General features: G+C 39.4%; 1 protein-coding gene across 1 annotated transcript in view; it reads right to left on the bottom strand.

Annotated features, from left to right (window-relative positions):
• Positions 1-432: 432 nt before the first annotated feature.
• HAO1 (hydroxyacid oxidase 1) overlaps positions 433-12375 on the bottom strand; it is a 46965-nt gene continuing 35022 nt past the window's right edge. The window contains exons 5-8 of the mRNA XM_043602864.1: positions 9702-9793; positions 2840-2998; positions 2659-2728; positions 433-801 (exon numbers count right to left, since the gene is read on the bottom strand). Coding sequence (XP_043458799.1) covers positions 731-801; positions 2659-2728; positions 2840-2998; positions 9702-9793 — 392 coding nt within the window. The 3' untranslated portion in view covers positions 433-730. The remainder of the gene's footprint in view (positions 802-2658; positions 2729-2839; positions 2999-9701; positions 9794-12375) is intronic.

Here is a 12375-nt window from a genome sequence, read left to right on the forward strand (position 1 = left end):
CATCTTGTTATGAATAGACCAGATACACTCTTTTCAAAAATGCTTTATTTTTTTCTGATTAAGAAGATATATATATATATATATATATATATATATATATGTCATACAATATTCAGATACCTGCAGGCACTAAAGATGTGAACAGAAATCTACGTTCAAAGAAGTAGCATAAGTCAGGGTGTTAAAAAGTATCCAGAAAGTCACATATTCCCACCAGCTTGACCCAATTCTATCAAGGGCTACCTCCCGTGTTGGGAATCTAAATCTCCTGTTTCTCCTGGCATGGTCCAACCTTTTGAACCTGAGCTTACAACTTAAGAACCCGGCTTAAGGATATCTAAACACAATGCAAATTAATAAACAGTGAGATCATTATCTTTTTACCTCGGTGGTAGCTACCTCCAATTTTACCAAAGGATATCTTTTGTTTTTCAGCACTTTAGCCTGCCAGGGGATGACGTTGTCTAAGCACATTTTCAATGTTTTCTTTTTAACAGTTAATATATTTCCAGGATGCAAGTCCATTTCTTTCTAAAAGGTTCCTAGGACACCCATTGAAAAGTCAAAAGCAATGAGCTCAAAGGGATTGCTATTTTGTTGGAGAAGAACGACACCCTTTGTATTGAAGTGGGGATTGCAGACTGTGGTCACCCTCTGCACAGTGTCTCTTTGTCAAGTAATACATGCCGGAAAAAAAAAAATAATACAGATGGGAAAATATTGTGCACTGTCAGATCTTGGAAACGGCCAAAGAGTTTTTCCTCACCAATGTCTTGTCGATGACTTTCACGTTCTGGCACCCTGAGAAAATAATGCATACATTTAATATGACATGAATGCAATAATAATCAGGCAGGTAATCGTTTTCCCAAGGAATGTAAAACTTGACAAATGTAAGGTTTATGATTCAAGGTAGGCTTGCCAAATCTTATGTGGCACGAGACCATTTTTATTACCTAAACAGTCCTTAACACAAAATGACTGGCACATATTTTTATTAACACAAAGAGTATATTCTTTCTGCCACATTTAATAGAGAGTCAGTGGCTGAAAGCTCTCTTTTAGGATATGTCTGCAGCAAATTAAAATGCAGAGTGAGGATTCACAGAATGGCATGCTGCTCACTGAGGCTGTGTCCACACAGGCTCAGCACAGTAGGAGTAGACCATTGATCTCAGGAATTCTATCCATGAGGACAATCTGGGTGACATGGATCACAGAAAAGGAAACTCTCATTACCTTTGGAAGTTGATCATTGGACTCAATGTCATTCTTTGCATCTCAAGGTCCATTCTGAGTCAGATTCAAAACAGCCACTAGTAATAAGGTGATTTTTTTTTATTTTTTTACTTATTTCTTCAGCAAATATTATTTAAGTGCCAGGAGCTGCTGTAAACACTGGGGATGCTGAATTGAATACAATAAAGATCCCTGCCTCATGCTTCTTGTATTCTACAGAGCTAAAGATAATACATGATGCAAATAATTTAAAAAGTAAATGAAACGATAGATGGTTTATAGAAGGTGATAGGTGCTGTGGGAGAAGAATGAAATAGTAACAGGGAAAGAAAACTGGAAGCTGAGCAGGTGGGTGGAGGATGGACTGCCATTTTACATAGGGTGGTCAGGATGTTGAGAAAAGGTGATCTAAGTTATGACTTGAAGGACATGAGGCAGATAGCCATGTAGACACCTGGGAACAGCATCTGGAAAGATGGAATGGTCACTGCAAAGGCCTTAAGGCTGAAACATGTCTGACATAGGGAACAGCAGGAGGTAAATGTGGCCCGGGCAGAATAAGCAAGGGTGACAGCAGGAGTTGAGGTCAGAGGGGTGACAGAAGTCAAGCTACATAAAGGTCTTGTAGACCATTGTAAGGACTTTGGCATTTACACTGAGTAAACAAACCAAGAGTCATTGGAGGGTCCTTATCAGAACAGTGGAATGATCTGAATTAATGTGTAAAGAGATCATTCTGACTGCTGTGATCAGGGTGGGAGGGTGAGGTAGGCAAGGACAGACAGACAGACAGACAGACCTGCAATATCAAGGGGAGAGAGGGACTGATTAGAAAGACACAGAGGAACTCTTGTAATAGCGAGTGAGATTAGGTTCTGACAACATTTTGCAGATAGAGGTCCTGTGGACGTGAGGGTGTGAGGGAAATGAGGAGTCAAAAATAACTCAAGGTTTTTGAAACAATGGTATTAACATAAACTGAGATCGGAGAGTCTGGAGGTGGAGTAGTTTCAATAGGAAAAGTTTGTGGTTTCATTTGGGACGGGTAGAGTTTGAGATGCCACTTAGACATCCCAGTGAAGGTGTTGACTAGCCAGTTAGATTTTTTGTTCACTTGTTATGAGATAAGGAAGAGTATAGTGTAGGCTTCACCCTTCAGGTACTCACACTCACCAACGTATCCCTGGTGAGACTGTCAAAGATAGAGGCTTAGCGACTGTTGCTGGCTGTGTACACTGAGCACTTCTCTGTTCAGAGGGTTCTGCACTAGAGATGTAAACATGGAGCCAACTTCAAATTTAATTACAGCCCAAATGAGTCCATCTTGTTTCCCCTCAAGTTTACTTCTCTCCACCAAGGAGCCTGGCCTAAAGCCCATAAGAAGAAACGAAAGTTGAAAAGGAGAATGGCCAGTCTTACCACTCAGAGCCATGGCCAATCGGAATTCTTCCTTTAGGATCTCAAGGATGTCTTGAACACCTTTCTCTCCCTAAGCAAGTAAAAAGATACAGATCTTTGGGGTAAGTCAGTCTGACTTAATTCATGCATTTATGTCACTGTAGTTCTGTTTTATATATTTATTTCTTCATCCTCCAATTACCTGGGATGCCAAGCCCCAAATGATTGGCCTTCCCACAAACACAGCCTTGGCTCCAAGGGCTAGAGCTTTCAGGACATCGGTGCCTTTCCGAACACCCCCATCCAGGAAGACTTCCACCTTCCCTTCCACAGCCTCCACGATTTCTGGCAAGGCATCAATCTGTAGGGAGAAGTGGTCAATAATGTGACGGTATGCATGTTAAGTTGTTACCCAGCTCAATCTCCACAGCCATTGACCATCTGACAGGATTTAGCATTAAAGAAGCTAAGCAGGTTTGGAATCAACACTAAAATTTTTCCTTCCTGAAAGAGTAGGGTGCAAATGTTAGTAAGTAAAAACCAACTAAATTTTCAGTTGAGTGGCTTATTTTTATTTCAAAATTGAACTTTTTTCAAATTTTTTCAAATTTAAAGACCATGATTTTTTTTTTTAATTTTTTTTTTCAACGTTTATTTATTTTTGGGACAGAGAGAGACAGAGCATGAACGAGGGAGGGGCAGAGAGAGGGAGTCACAGAATCGGAAACAGGCTCCAGGCTCTGAGCCATCAGCCCAGAGCCTGACTCGGGGCTCGAACTCCCGGACCGCGAGATCGTGACCTGGCTGAAGTCGGACGCTTAACCGACTGCGCCACCCAGGCGCCCCTAAAGACCATGATTTAATAAAATATAAGCATAATTTTAATACATGTAATGACCTTTTATAGCTATGCTTTATAAAATGTATAAAAACAAATGAAATATCTTGATCATGTAAATTATTCTGTATATTATTTACCTGTTGAAAAACAATTGTTAAAATTAATACTTAATTGTCTGTGGAAGCAGTGGTACATAAAAATAAATGCAAGCAAGGCTACTAATGAAAAACCTAGTCTCTGATTTCCTCATCCAATATATTTTGCATCTAGCCATCTATTAGGGAAATCTCCATGAAAATATTTTTCTTGCTTTGTTTTTTGTTTGTTTGTTTGTTTACTAATTTATTTTATTATTATTTTCTACTGCTTATTTATTTTTGAGAGAAAAAGAGAGATAGAGTGCAAGTGGGGGAGGGGCACAGAGAGAGGGAGACAGAATCCCAAGCAGGCTCCAGGCTCCGAGTTGTCAGCACAGAGCCCAACACGGGGCTCGAACTCATGAACCGTGAGATCATGACCTGAGCCGAAGTCGGACGCTTAACCAACTGAGCCACCCAGTGCCCTTCTTTGCTTTAAAAGGACCAAGACCACATGCACCTTGAAGGTCCTCATCTGGATTCGCAATTGATGATGGACTTATATCAGCACCAAAGAACACAAGAGACTCATAGAGGTAGATGGCAATATTGTTCCTGATCCTTCACATCACTCTGAAACCACTCCATTTCCAAGGTAACTTTGCAGTGTTTCCTTCTAAAGGAAACAGAGTGCACTTGCTTGCTCCTTGACATTGGCCTTGGCCTTGCAACTTACTTTGGCCAATAACATGTGAGCAGAGGTGGCAGAGTGCCATTCCTGGACATAGACCTTAAACGACCTCATACATTTCAACTTTCTCTGGCACATGTGCCACTTGCCATGAGAGGAGAAACTCCTGGGCAATGCTTTCCCTTTCCTGGGGCCCCAGAATAGATATTCAGGAATTCAGGAAGCAAAGCTAGCCCAGCTAAGCCCAGCTGGACATGAAATTTGGAGCACAGCCACCTAACCAGTACCAAGTCCAGATAAGCAGCCTGCCCCCGCCCCCTTCCAGTTGACACAAAGTTTCATGGGAATAAATGACTGCAGATTTAAGTCTCTGAGTCTGGAATCTGTTGTCTCATAGTATTATGTGGTAATAGCTAATACAGTTGGCTAATAGCCAATATAATTAGTAGCTAATAGCTGATACAGTTGTCTATTTTTATGTAAATCTTTGCACTTGAGAATGCAAACAATTCACAAGGTGACCTGTAGGCCAAAATCTGTAGAAATAACCCACATTTATTCCAAAATATTTAAGTATAAAATTAAGCCCAATCCACATCTAAAATGTATGCTGAAGAAGCTACCATGTGTTCAAGTGCAGTTTTCCTAGACATAATTGTACTGAAATCACTCAAAGCCTTTCCCACTTTCCCCCGAAATTTTAGAGGCTAAACTTAAATAGAGTTTTATGTAAAGGGCTGAAGACCAAACCCGGCTACACATTTGGAGGAAGTGAAGGCAACTTTTGGCATGCAGCTCCTAAGTGTTTGGCAGGTAATGTGATTTTCCCCTTTTCCTTTTGGCTTTTCTGCCTTGCCAAACATGCTTTGGATCCATTTACATATGCCCCTTTACCTATACATAGTCCTCCTTTTACAGTCAGGCAAGTTACATCAACATATAAATGCTACAATTTCCAAAAGATGATGCAAGCTATAATTAAGCGTATTTCCCCATTTGAAACCAAAACCAAAGAAAAATATTAGCTAGCTTGGGTTCAATACACATTTTCAAAGTCACGCAAATCAAGTCTGTTTACGTTATTTCCAATGCCCAACCTGGCCTAAAAGGAAACTAATAAGGATACTTAAAATGTGAATTCTGGGCTGTATAACGGAACCCAGATTGGTGTTTTGTGTGTCTGTGGACAAGGATGTTCTATCCACTGCTGAGTTTTTCTGTCTTCCCCCTTTTTTCTTTCAGTAGCTACAGTTCTGCTGGGTATATATTTTAGAGAATAATTCTGATCAGAGGGGATTAAATAAATAAATACAGTAGACAAATCCACTATTTTATGACTGTTATGTTTCCTTTTTTCAGCTTATTACACATCTCAGAGACCATTCATTTTGGCTTTTCTTTCCTTAGTGGTTCTTTAGACAACTAATTATGGGCTCACCTCTGGTGGGATTAATCTAAGGGAAAATGTGGTAAAATCCCAATATACTTGCTAACTCATCCATCCATTCACTGGCTTACTAAACACTTTATTGAGGACCTGCTTTATTCAAACCAATATGCAGACGGTCTAAGGGAGCCAAAAAGAATCCACAAGGTTGTGACTCGCAATGAAACCTTTTCCCATTCTTGCCGACGTCACACTTTTCCAGGATGTTCCCTGTCCCACAAAACTTCTACTCACAGGGAGCTCTCACCTTTCTATCTTCCCACAGCATCCATCAATATACTCTTGATGGCTGACATTTGGGGCATGGAACCCTTTAAAGGTCTCAAACCAAAGCAATTGAACACAGACAAAGCATATAAAATCAGAGCTGATTTAGTTAAAAACAAAAGAGCCAGAGTTCACATTACTGTCTGGAAATATTCCTCTGACCCTTTACCCCACTCCACTCATCATACATCATACCAGGAAGCCCTGGGTGGGGTTTCTACTAAGTGTGTTTAGGAAATCACTGGTTCCTATAGGTTTAACTATTTACTATAGCAAGAATGCCTGCAATTATTTTCCTCCCTAACTTCATTTCCTTGCAATGTGACATTTCTACTCCTCCCATCATGGGGGGTGGGGGGGCGGTGGGCATGGGGATAGGAGAGTCTATTTTCCCATCCCTTGCATCTGAATTACCCTTGTGACTTACTTTTACCGATGGAATGTAGAGAGAATAGAATAGAGAGAAGCTACAATGTGTCTATTCTAAGCTTCAGTCTGAAGAGGCCTTACATGTCTGCAATTACCCTCTAGGAAACCTGCCATCTTGTGAGAACCAACCTATCTAATGTGAGACAATGCAGAGCTGTCCCTACTGAGGCCACCCCACCCCAGCCTGTCCTAGTCAACCCAGCAGCTGACCATGTGCATATGAGTGAGCCCAGCCGAGACCAGAAAAACCTCCTAGCCAATCTCAGCCCAAATTTCCAACTTACAAAATTGTGACATGAAGGAACAGCTATTGAATTTTGGCCAGTAACTTTCCAAGTGGTTCGTTACACGGCAAAGGCTAACTGATACATCAGCGTATCTCAAAGGTAGAATTACATGGATCCCTTTTAAAAAAAATATCTTGGATCTCATAGAACGTGCTCAAGGACTCAATTTTGGAAACACTTGACTTAACAACCCAAATATTATTTTATTTTATGAAAATTTTTTGTAGATAAACATTTTCACAAGAAAAGAGTGTCATACATATATATATATATATATATATATATATATATATGTGGAGCCCAACTCCCAGCTGTGAGATCAAGACCTGAGCTGAAATCAAGTGTTAGACTCTCAACCAACTGAGCCACATAGGCGACCCAAGAATATTTTTAAGCTTAAGGTAGTTTAGGTCCAGTTAGCATCAAAACAAAAATGAAAAATTGAAAAAAAATGCTTCTAGAATTCAAAGACTCCAGAGAATCTGTTCTTGGACCCCAGTTTGAGATATTCCAGTACAATGGGTTTTGAAAATTGATTTGATGCTGTCATTTTGATCTCTAATTACTTCAAGAGGAAGAGCAATCTTTTTTTTTCTTTCTTTTTTTTTTTTTTTTTTTTTTTTTTGAGTGAGCTCTACAGCCAATGTATGGCTTGAATTAATGACTGCAAGATCAAGAGTCACATTGTCTACCGGGGCGCCTGGGTGGCGCAGTCGGTTAAGCGTCCGACTTCAGCCAGGTCACGATCTCGCGGTCCGTGAGTTCGAGCCCCGCGTCGGGCTCTGGGCTGATGGCTCAGAGCCTGGAGCCTGTTTCCGATTCTGTGTCTCCCTCTCTCTCTGCCCCTCCCCCGTTCATGCTCTGTCTCTCTCTGTCCCAAAAATAAATAAACATTGACAAAAAAATTAAAAAAAAAAAAAAAAAAGAGTCACATTGTCTACCAACTGAGCCAGCCAGGTGCCCCTCTTCAAGAGTGATGTTGGCCACATTATTACCTTGAGTGTAAGGACATTGGCCTAAACTTAATTTGTAACTATTTGCTCTTCATCTCAAAACCTACACACTGAGGGAAAAACATCTTCAGTGTAAGCTGAATCTAATCTCACATTTCTCTCACCACCATGGGCCTTAAATTTGCTCTAAAGTATGAGGCAAAAGTCAAGCAAGCATCTCCTCTCTTGCACACAGCATGTGAAGGGGAGTGTCATTGTTTTTTTTAAAAGTCTCAGAGACCACAGCTCAAAAAGCCCTTTTAGATAAGTTTCCATATCCCCTCAGCCAGAGGGAAATAAACCACACCATTTAGATATTTTCCCCTTAAAATCTAGTTAGATTTGATTTCAGTAGATTTAGATTTTATTTTTAGAAAACAAACTTAATTTGGCCTGCACACTAAGTCTATGTCTTCATACACAAGAGAGGCATAAATCTGCAAAAGAGCCTTGAGCTGTGACCAACTTCTCCTCCCTGCCCAGAGGGGGTCTTCATTCTCCACCTCCCTTTCCCTGCAGGCAACATTTAAGAAGACTGGTCTCTATAAGTAAAGCTGAATTAGAAAGGACTGAAAACTTCCAGTTTTGTGATTTGATTCTTGACTCTGTGATCCTACAGTGTGCAAAGATGAGTTCATTCCTACCATTGATGCTTTAGGAAAAATGGAGTACAAACATGGACGACATCCAGTATTCCCCTGTCATCATTTAGTCTGTTCCAAGACCCACACAACTAGTTTATGGACTTATCTAAATCTACCTGATAGTTCAGTGAAGAGTAATCCATTACTACTTAATTAAATTATTTCTCCTGCTGTACTTCCAGTTGTTTGAGTAAATTCACTGGTCATCCTAATTAAAGTCATCCATATAATAACCATGACTGAGTGATTCTGATAACAGGGGTCAAATGCTTTTGGCCCTCTTGGGGCTAACTGCTCTCCTTCACAGTTTTAACTCAGTCCCACAGCTTTCAAGCCAATTTGGTTTACTTTATTTATTTATTTTTTATTTATTTATTTGAGAAAGAGGGCACTAGTGAGTAATGGGCAGAGAAAAAGGGAGAGAGAATTCCATGAGGGACAGAAAGAGATAGAGGGAGAGAGAGAAGTGGGGCTCACCCAAAGCGGGGCTCGTGTTCACCCAAACAGGGTTCGTTTTCTTCTGAAGTGGGGTTCAAACTCAGGAATCCGTGAGATCATGACCTGAGCCAAAGTCAGATGCTTAACAACTGAACCACCCCAGGCTCCCTGGTTTACTTTATGTCTACATTCTGGATTCTGATTTGCCTGGCACAGTTTGTACAGTGTATTAAAAAAAATCATAGATGCATACTGGAATCTCCTGGGTAGCTTTAAAAAATACTGGTGCCTATGTCCCCTGTCCCCAGATATTCTGATAAATTGATGTATTATGCAGCTTGTGCATCAGGAGTCTTTGAAGTTCCCCAGGTGATTTTAATATGCAGCCAAGGTCATGCACAGCTCAAGCAAAGTAGCCCATTTGCAGCTGACCTCCTCTCACCTGGGCTGTAGAATTTCTATTCCTTTCCCCACCCACCCAACCTCTCTCTGTAGCTGTTCAACTCCCACAGTCAGAGGAAATTTCAGTCTTTCCTTCCTCCTGACCTCTTATACCAGTGATCTCAAACTCCACCCAAGTCTTTTATAATTACAATGGATCTGTTAGCTCCTCTTAACTCTCAAGACATAACCATTTCTCTTATACTCTAATTTACATTGTACCTCTCAGTGTACCTATGAATACAAAGATAATCCCTGCCCACAAATGACTTATTTTTTAATGATGACTTTTAAAAGTTTACAAATAACTGTACTGGACTAATTAATGATCAAATTTAGGTAGTTCTATGCCACTACACTTAAAATCAAAGATCTCATATATTCACACATATTTTACCTTGAGTATTCACACACACACAATACACAGGGTAGAGGTAAATACAGAGATACCCCAAACTGTGATAGAAATGAAAACTCCAAAGGGAAATCTCAGCATTTGCTGAAACTCACGGTGGCTGGCACCCCATCAAGTTGTCGAGCCCCATGATTCGACACCAAGATCCCATCCAAACCATGTTTAACTGCCTCCCTGGCATCATCACCTAGAAAGAGAAAGACAGCCATTGTATATGAAAAGGCAATTTAACAGAAGACATGGGTTTAGAAATTGAAAGGTCCCAGTCAAAGGGAGGCTGACCTCATACCTTGCTCAGAATCTTTAGCATAGGAATACACCAAGGGTTAGGTCTAGAATAGTAGTGATAGTTTCCTTGACCAAAGTGTTAGCATTGACAACAGTTTAATGATGGCATAAAATTTTCAGTAGATAGCAAATTGATATGCAGTTAAAATTTATTTAGTCTCACAAGGAAGTACTCCTACTAAGCATTTTTATTATTATTAATGAGATAATACCATTTAGTGTTTAGCAGAATTACCCCTTTGCAATTTGCATAGCATAAAAGAATACATCAGTGGAAAGCACCTTAAGTGTAACAGGAAAGGAACAAATCTATTCCAAAAATATTCTTTAATACAAAGTTATGTCTTCAATAATTATCTTAAGTTGTATTGTTCTATAATTAAATGTATTTCACCCATTGAAGTATATGAAAATGTACAAAAATTAAAATTATATGTTATGTCTTTAATCATGCTTCAAAATATATCAACTTCTGAAAATATAGTTTTAAAATAGATTAACATTCTCTCAAATCAATTCCCAGCACACTTTTTATATTTTATATTTCAAACTATTGTTTTCAGCATGCTCACAATAAAAACACATTTGCTAACAGAATCAGGCAAATGACACTGATACTCAAATTTAACACTCAGAAATAGTTGGCCTAACATTGTAGTGAAAAGCATATTTAGGAAATGTAACCAAATGGATACCAAACATTGTATACATTCATAAATCCAGCAATGGAGATTAAGGGCAGACCTGACCAAGATTAATGAAAAAAGATTCATAAGAGAATCTGTAATTCTGACCTTTTTTAAACTGTATGCTAAACCATCATTTTCAAACCTGTGTTTTATTGAGTGCTAGTTTTTAAGTATATCCATTTAAATAAATGATGCTAGTATTATTTCTCTTCTAAAACTATATGTACATGAAAATGTTAAACTCATGGTTCATGGACTGAATGTTTGAATCCCTCCAAAGTCTGTATGTTGAAACCTTAACCTCCAACGTGATAGTATCTAGAGATGGTGCTTTTGGAAAGCAATTAAAGTTAGATGAGTTCATGAGAGTGGGGCTTTCATGAGGGTATTGGTGCCCTTATAAGAAAAGATCAGAGAACTTACTTGCCCACCCAATCTCCACTCATAACAATGAACACGTCATGTGAGCGCACAGCGGAACTTGACTGTTAACTAGGGGCTACTGGACTGTGAGCTCCTTAAGTCTCAGAGCCGAGAACAGCATCATGTCATATTGTCAATGTTTTCCACCCATAGGTTGTTCCAGCCATTCATTCATTTCTTTAGAAAGGATGGAGCTACCACGTCAAGTGGCCCATTGTTGCACAAGCGATGAGGGAGGACAGGATGGCTGGCTTCTGTAAGAGCTTCACAAGCAGAACTCTCATGAATCTCCTGGCTTTCTTCTCCACTTCTCATCTTCCATCTCTGTCACACTTGCAGACTAGACCCTGGGTGCCTCTCAGACAATCATTACAGAATCTCCTGTCTCCTCCAGGGCTTCCTCTGGGCCTATTATGAGGGGGAGTTTTCTTTGCATTTCCTCCTATAAACACGTTCCCTTACATTTTGTGTCTCTCATAAATCTCTTGAAGTTTCTCTGTTGTGTGTGTCCTTTATCTTTCATTCCTCTGCTGTCATAAGACTTATGCAGTTTTGTATGTCTCTACTTTATTTTCAGTGGCTTAATGGGTTTGATGAGAGGGTACATATCTACTCATCCATTATTTGGAACCAGAAACCCAATATATTATCATTTACACTCTGTTTGGGTAAATGGTTCTTTAAAAATATGGCCTTAATACAATGTAAAGTGTATGTGGAATTGGGGAGGTTTGCTTTGGTTATCTAATTGTGTGCATGATACCAAACATCAAAAGTAAAAAAAAAAAAAAAAAAAATCAAAATACATGTAGTTACAACCTATGTTCTCAGAAACTGAATATTATCAGCAAACCGATCCTATACAATATGAAAAAAAAAATGATTAACTTCTTAGGGTTAGTAGTTAGACCACCTGAATTTGAATTTGGATCTGCTACTTGCCTGCTACATAAATGGCAAGCTTCTTAACCTCTCTGTGCATCAGGGTTCCTAAGTCATAAAATAGGGATAGTAATTCACATAAGATTGGCTTGTGAATTAAAGTAGTTGAATGAGTGTTTAGAAAGTGCCTGACACATGTTGAGCACTCAGGTAAATATTAACTGTTACTATTAATTTCATCTGATGGTGCAGGAAGTATAAACTCAGATGAGTAAGTGGAGGAAAATTCGTTTGCTGGATGCCTTTGGCAAGTCTGATTGAGTTTTGTTTATAACAATAAATTTTCATCCTGGTCAGGATTATGATTATAAAGAGCCTTTCATTTGAAGTAAGCACTGCTTAAGTAACAGTTTGTTATCTCCTATCATTTCAAGTGGTTTTCCAGGTTCTTCTAGGCAGTGCTGGGAATGTAGGGGGAAATGATAGA

The sequence above is a fragment of the Prionailurus bengalensis genome, chromosome A3 (assembly GCF_016509475.1).
Source record: "Prionailurus bengalensis isolate Pbe53 chromosome A3, Fcat_Pben_1.1_paternal_pri, whole genome shotgun sequence".
NCBI classification, from domain to species: domain Eukaryota; kingdom Metazoa; phylum Chordata; class Mammalia; order Carnivora; family Felidae; genus Prionailurus; species Prionailurus bengalensis.